Genomic DNA, 6,370 nt, shown 5'->3' with positions numbered 1-6,370 from the left:
GTGACCGCCAGTGCCGGCTCGCCTTCCCTTATCATGTGACCCCCCACCACCCACTGCCCTCCTCTGGGCTGCAGCTGTAATAATAATAATAATAATAATAATCCTCGCATTTGATATAGCGCTTTTCACGTCGGGAGGACGTCCCAAAGCGCTTCACAGAACACACTGTAAAGTGAATTGACGTGGACGTGGAGTCCTGTAGCTCAGTGGTTAGAGCACTCGCTTTGCAAGCGAGACACCTGGGTTCAATTCCCGGCAGAGGGCGAAACCTCGGGCAAGTTTCCTTACTCCACACAGAGCCTAATAATAATCCTCCAAAACAAAACAATAATAAATTGGTCATTTTCAATCTACGACTGTTTGTGGGACATTGCTGTGCGCAATTGGCTGCCGCGTTCGCCCACAAATATACAGTCAATTCACTTTACAGTGTGTTCTGTGAAGCGCTTTGGGACGTCCTCTCCCGACGTGAAAAGCGCTATATCAAATGCGAGGATTATTATTATTATTAATGTCCCCACGCAGGGCCTGAACCCACAACTTTCTGACTAATAGGCAAGAATGCTACCAACAGTCAAATTGGTAGAGAGCGGTCTGAGAAATGGTTTAGTTGAGGAAGAAAGACAAGAGGCAAAGGATTGAAGGGAACCTTGTGTTTTATTCAATTGAACCTGGGGGGAGTCTCGCATGTTACAAACCGAATGGTTTCCACGCTATTCCTCAGTGAGAGTTGACATTACCAGAACGTTCCCTTTGTTTAGTTACTAATGAGTTAATCTGAGCATCAACTGATCGCATAGTCCAATGGAGTTGAGTGAGATCTTGATCAAAGAAACTGTGCCAAGGGTGCAAAACACCTTGGGGATGGTTGGTCCCAGCCTTCCCACCTCGGTGCTAGTTTACTGGGTGCTTATTTTAGTTGGGGAACTCTTAACCTTTCTGATCTATCAATGCTCTAATAAATACACAACAGTACTGACCATTTGCAAAGGGCATCTCAAATAGCTCAGCTGATGTCAAAAGCTGAGTCAAAGAGGAGAAATAGTCACTGAGCAACATTCCATCGCTCCAGTCATGGTCAGCAAGACTAATCACAGAGCGATCAAAAAAAATCCTGACTTGAACCCCAAAAATAGTTATCAATGCTCCATCACTTGCTAACACTCAATTCCCAATCACCACTGAGGCAAATCCTCCCAACAAATGTTTTGGACTGAGGCAGTTCCTGCTTGGAGGCTGAGGTGGGAGCTGAGCACGAGGGCTGAGCTCACAGATTAGTGCAAATAAATGTTTTTAAAAATCAGGATCTCCGTTCCTCGCTGCTACCCAGAGACTCTTTCTCCCTGGCCCGTTCCCCCACTCCCTGCTCCAGCACCCCCTGCCACTACCCCACACCCCCCCCTCCACAGAACGGTTATTGGGGGAAGACATCCCGTTAACTCTGCAGGCCAAACCCCAAGCTGGACAAGGAGTGGGAAACTCTCCAGACAGCACTTACAACAGCAAGCAGTAGTTTATAACTGGTTGAACTCCAGACATTACCTCCAACACATACCTGCTCTGTGGGCCTTCCATGCCAATGCAGGTGAATTTCCACGTGTAGGGGTGATACATAAATGGAAACCTCAGCTTCGTAAGTCTGTCAGTCTCTTAAGATGGTGATGACCAAAAGTACAACTCGCCTTTATATAATGCCCTTCTATAGAGCAGGGTCTCGGCATTTCACACCCAAGATAAGGTCCCCATAAATTGCCCCGTGACTGACACAAGACATACTGGCCCCCTGTTAACATGGCCCAATCTCCACCCCCATCTCGTTTTAAGAGATAAATTAATGCACAGAAAAAAAACCTTAACGGGTTGGTGACGAGCTATTTATTTGGCCAGTCACAATAACAATTCAGGAATAAAGCTTCATCTGTACGTTGTTTTACTGTTGAGAAGCTTCTTGAGCAGAGAGTAAGCACCAGTGCAGCTCTGCGTCTCAGGCCAGAACGAGACTGACTTGCACCAATGCAAGAATTGCCTCCATCCCCTCACCCCTCCCACCCCATACCCTCAGAACTGACATGAAATACGGTCACGGGAATAGTCAACAAGATTCCGGGCAACGGGGCAAATTTTCTACACCACAAGAAAAATGACCAACTGTCACTAATTTACACAAATGCTAACGAATGCCAGAAACTGACAGGAATGCTTCAGTTCAAGAATTGGGGGTGGAATTAAGGGAGTGGTGTGTTGGAGTGGTGGGGGCTAATATTGCAGAGAGCTCCAGCAAAGTTTGGAAGCAGTACCTGCGGGGGGAACAAAGAACTGGACAGGGGACAAAGCAAATTAAACGATATGGAAACAAACAGTGTGTTGGTTGAGGTTTGCTCACTAGAATACAGCAATCCAAAGTAAAACCTTGTTTCCACTTTAAAAAGGATGTCACCAGCTTATTCTTCCAAGACTCGGGGAGGGACGGAAGGAGGGAAAGGTGCATTAAAAAAGAATCGACATGCACTGCTAATGCCCCCTCCACCAAAACCCAAATCCCCCCACCCCCACGCTAACGCCCATCCAAGGTTTTGTCCCTGGCGATCACAGACTCGTCAAACTTGATCATGAGGGTGGTTCCCTTGTGCCAGTGGGCGGTGACCTTGGCAGGGAAGCCACTGTAGGTGAGGATGGCCTCCACAATGCCGGCAGTGAAGGAGGCACAGTTCAGCGTGCTGTTTTCCTTAGGCACCGATATGTAGGTGTTGATGAGGGGCTCCTTCTCGATGATGTAGTAGGTCTTGTCGTCATCGTTGGCCTGCTCCAACTTGTCTGCCTCTTTGCCGAACAGCGCCTTCCACACGCTGACCTTGATGAAGAGAAGGACGTTGATGACCTTGGTCTCCCGCTTGCCGTTTTTCTCCCGCATCACCAGCACATCCAGGATGCGGGCGCCCACCTGCTGGCCCAGCTCTGACAGCTTGTTCTGCAGCTCGGAGACAGAGTAGACCCGGTTCTGGCAGTACTGCACGATCTCAGAGAAGAGCAGGGTGAAGGCACTCAGGCCGACCTCCGTCTTGGGTCGAGTGATAGCTCGCTCCAGTATCACCGACTTACCCCGAGTGAAGCGAGTGTCCATGTTCTTTACGAAAACAAGATAAGAGTAATAATATAGGTAATATTAATAATCCATTGATAATAATAATCAGAAGGTGAAGACCGTGTCGAGAGTTGCACTCAGAGCCTAGCGTGGGCATTAAAGCTCACTTGCCAATGCGAAGAATGCTCTGGATGTGTAACTATCCCTTTCATTCGTCTTTAAAGTCAACAGCCATTAATAACAATAATACTTCCATTTGATACAGCGCCTCATTACGTCTTTGAGACGTCTCAAAAGCGCTTCACAGAATATACTGTGAAGTGAACCGACTGTATATTTTGTGGCTGAAATGCGGCAGCCAATTGCGCACAGCAGCGTCCCCACAAACAGTCGCGGATTGAGTGACCGCATTTGTTTAAGGGATTATTACTCCCAGAAAAGTGATCGGCCAATCGACTAACAACCAGCTTCCTACTTACTGTTAGGTAAACAGGGGAGTGTGGAGTAAGGAAACTTGCCTAACGTTTCGCCCTGCCTGGGAATCGAACCTGGATCGTCTCACTTGCGAGGCGAGCGCTCTAACCAAAACGCCACAGGTTTGGCCTCAGTCAGAAGGTTGTACGTTCCAGGCCTCACGTTGGAACTTAGAACTCATACAGTCTACGCTCCCAACCATCCTCCTATCCTCCGCTTATTAATATTATAGTCCTTGCATTTGATTCAATGCCTTTCACGTCAGGCGGACGTCTCAAGAGTGTTACGCTGCACCATACAGTGACTGTGTCTTTGTCGGCAAAAGGGAACGACCAAATTGTGTGCAGCGACGTTCCACAAACAGCCGCGAACAATACAATAATAATTCCTGCGTTGATGTACTGATGAGGCGCCTTATCACGTTGTCGAGACGTCTCGTTACGACACGCTCTCAGCATTATAATGAAGCATGTTATAAACGGGGCTTGGCCGCGCTGACCTGGCAGGGCCTCGCTCCGCGGGAAGCAGGCGAGCAGTGGGGCAACGGCTGCTGCAATGGCCCGAGCGAGTGGACGTCCGGCAATCGTTCCCGACCGAGGAACCCCTGAGAAAGCAACGAGGTGCGAGCGTGAGCAACCTGTAGCCGCCAGGTTTAACACTGCAATTCCTTGCTGTTAATTCGCAGCCTCACACACACCCCCCCCATACACACACCCCCCCATACACACACACCCCCCCATACACACACATCCCCCCATACACACACATCCCCCCCATACACACACACATCCCCCCCCCATACACACACATCCCCCCCCATACACACACACCCCCCCCCCATACACACACACCCCCCCCATACACACACACCCCCCCCCCATACACACACATCCCCCCCATTCACACACACCCCCCCCCATACACACACATCCCCCCCATACACACACACCCCCCCCATACACACACATCCCCCCCATACACACACATCCCCCCCATACACACACATCCCCCCATACACACACATCCCCCCATACACACACACCCCCTCATACACACACACACCCCTCATACATACACACACACACCCTCATACACACACACACCCTCATACACACACACACACCCTCATACACACACATCCCCCCATACACAAACATCCCCCCATACACCCCCCCCCCCCCATACACACATCCCTCCCATACACACATCCCCCATACACACACCCCCCATACACACACACACACACCCATACACACACACCCATACACACACACACACCCATACACACACATCCCCCCCATACACTCTCTCTCTGTCACTCTCTCTCTATGTCTCTCTCTGTCACTCTCACTGTCACACTCTCTCTCTCTATGGCACTCTTTCTCTCTCTCTGTCACTCTCTCTCTGTCACTCTCTCTCTGTTACTCTCGCTCTCTCACTGTCACTCTCTCTCTCACTTTCACTCCCTCACAGTCACTCTCTCTCTCTGTCACTCTCTCTCTCACTGTCACTCTCTCACTGTCACTCACGCTCTGTCACTCTCTCTCTGTTACTCTCTCACTCACTGTCACTCTCTCTCTCACTGTCAGTCTCTCTCTCTCTGTCACTCTCTCTCCACTCTCTCTCTGTCACCCTCTCTCTCACTCTCTCTGTCACTCTCTCACTGTCACTCTCTCACTGTCACTCTCTCACTGTCACTCTCTCTCTGTCACTCTCTCACTGTCACTCTCTCTGTCACTCTCTCACTGTCACTCTCTCACTCTCTCTCTCTCTGTCACTCTCTCTGTCACTCTCACTGTCACTCTCTCTGTCACTCTCTCACACTCTCTCTGTGTCTCTCTCTCACTGTCACTCTCTCTGTCACTCTCTCTCACTCTCTCACTGTCACTCTCTCTGTCACTCTCTCACTGTCACTCTCTCTGTCACTCTCTCTCTGTCTCTCTCTCACTGTCACTCTCTCTCTGTCTCTCTCTCACTGTCACTCTCTCTCTGTCTCTTTCTCACTCTCTCACTGTCACTCTCTCTCTCTCACTGTCACTCTCTTACGGTGTTTCGCTCTCAGTGTCAGTGTCTGGAGCTGAAGTTACTGTTTCCGGGTCGCTGTTGGTGATACGTCACTTCCGGGGTCAATAGTCCTATATCCCCACACACCCCATACACACACCCCACACCCCCCACACCCTATACACACCCCATACCCCCCACACCCTATACACACCTCATACACACACCCCATACCCCCCACACACCCCATACACACACCCTATACCCCCCCACACACCCCATACACACACCCCATACCCCCCCACACACCCCATACACACACCCCATACCCCCCCACACCCCATACACCCACCCCATACCCCCCACACCCTATACACACCTCATACACACACCCCACACACCCCATACACACACCCTATACCCCCCCACACACCCCATACACACACCCCATACCCCCACACCCTATACACACCTCATACACACACCCCATACCCCCCCACACACCCCATACACACACCCCATACCCCCCCACACACCCCATACACACACCCCATACCCCCCCACACCCTATACACACACCCCATACCCCCCACACCCTATACACACCTCATACACACACCCCATACCCCCCACACACCCCATACACACACCCTATACCCCCCACACACCCCATACACACACCCCATACCCCCCCACACACCCCATACACACACCCCATACCCCCCACACCCTATACACACCCCATACACACACCCCATACCCCACACACCCCATACACACACCCCATACCCCCCCACACCATACACACCC

The 6,370-nt window shown here is 50.8% G+C and overlaps 1 protein-coding gene across 1 annotated transcript; it reads right to left on the bottom strand.

The window, feature by feature from the left end:
• Positions 1 to 638: 638 nt before the first annotated feature.
• Positions 639 to 5,710, bottom strand: trappc5 (trafficking protein particle complex subunit 5). The gene is made up of 3 exons (XM_042344692.1): positions 5,603 to 5,710; positions 4,056 to 4,160; positions 639 to 3,124 (listed from the first exon to the last, which is right to left on the bottom strand). The coding sequence occupies exon 3, from the start codon at positions 3,119 to 3,121 to the stop codon at positions 2,555 to 2,557; it is 567 nt and encodes a 188-aa protein (XP_042200626.1). The 5' UTR covers positions 3,122 to 3,124; positions 4,056 to 4,160; positions 5,603 to 5,710; the 3' UTR covers positions 639 to 2,554.
• Between the last annotated feature and the right edge of the window lie 660 nt (positions 5,711 to 6,370).

This window comes from Callorhinchus milii, unplaced genomic scaffold, assembly GCF_018977255.1.
Source record: "Callorhinchus milii isolate IMCB2004 unplaced genomic scaffold, IMCB_Cmil_1.0 Scaffold29, whole genome shotgun sequence".
Lineage (NCBI taxonomy): Eukaryota > Metazoa > Chordata > Chondrichthyes > Chimaeriformes > Callorhinchidae > Callorhinchus > Callorhinchus milii.
This window is presented reverse-complemented; position numbering and strand designations above follow the sequence as displayed.

What these genes read in the sequence shown, in the direction of transcription:
- trappc5 (XM_042344692.1), bottom strand. Translation starts at nt 3,121, where the DNA reads ATGGACACTCGCTTCACTCGGGGTAAGTCGGTGATACTGGAGCGAGCT.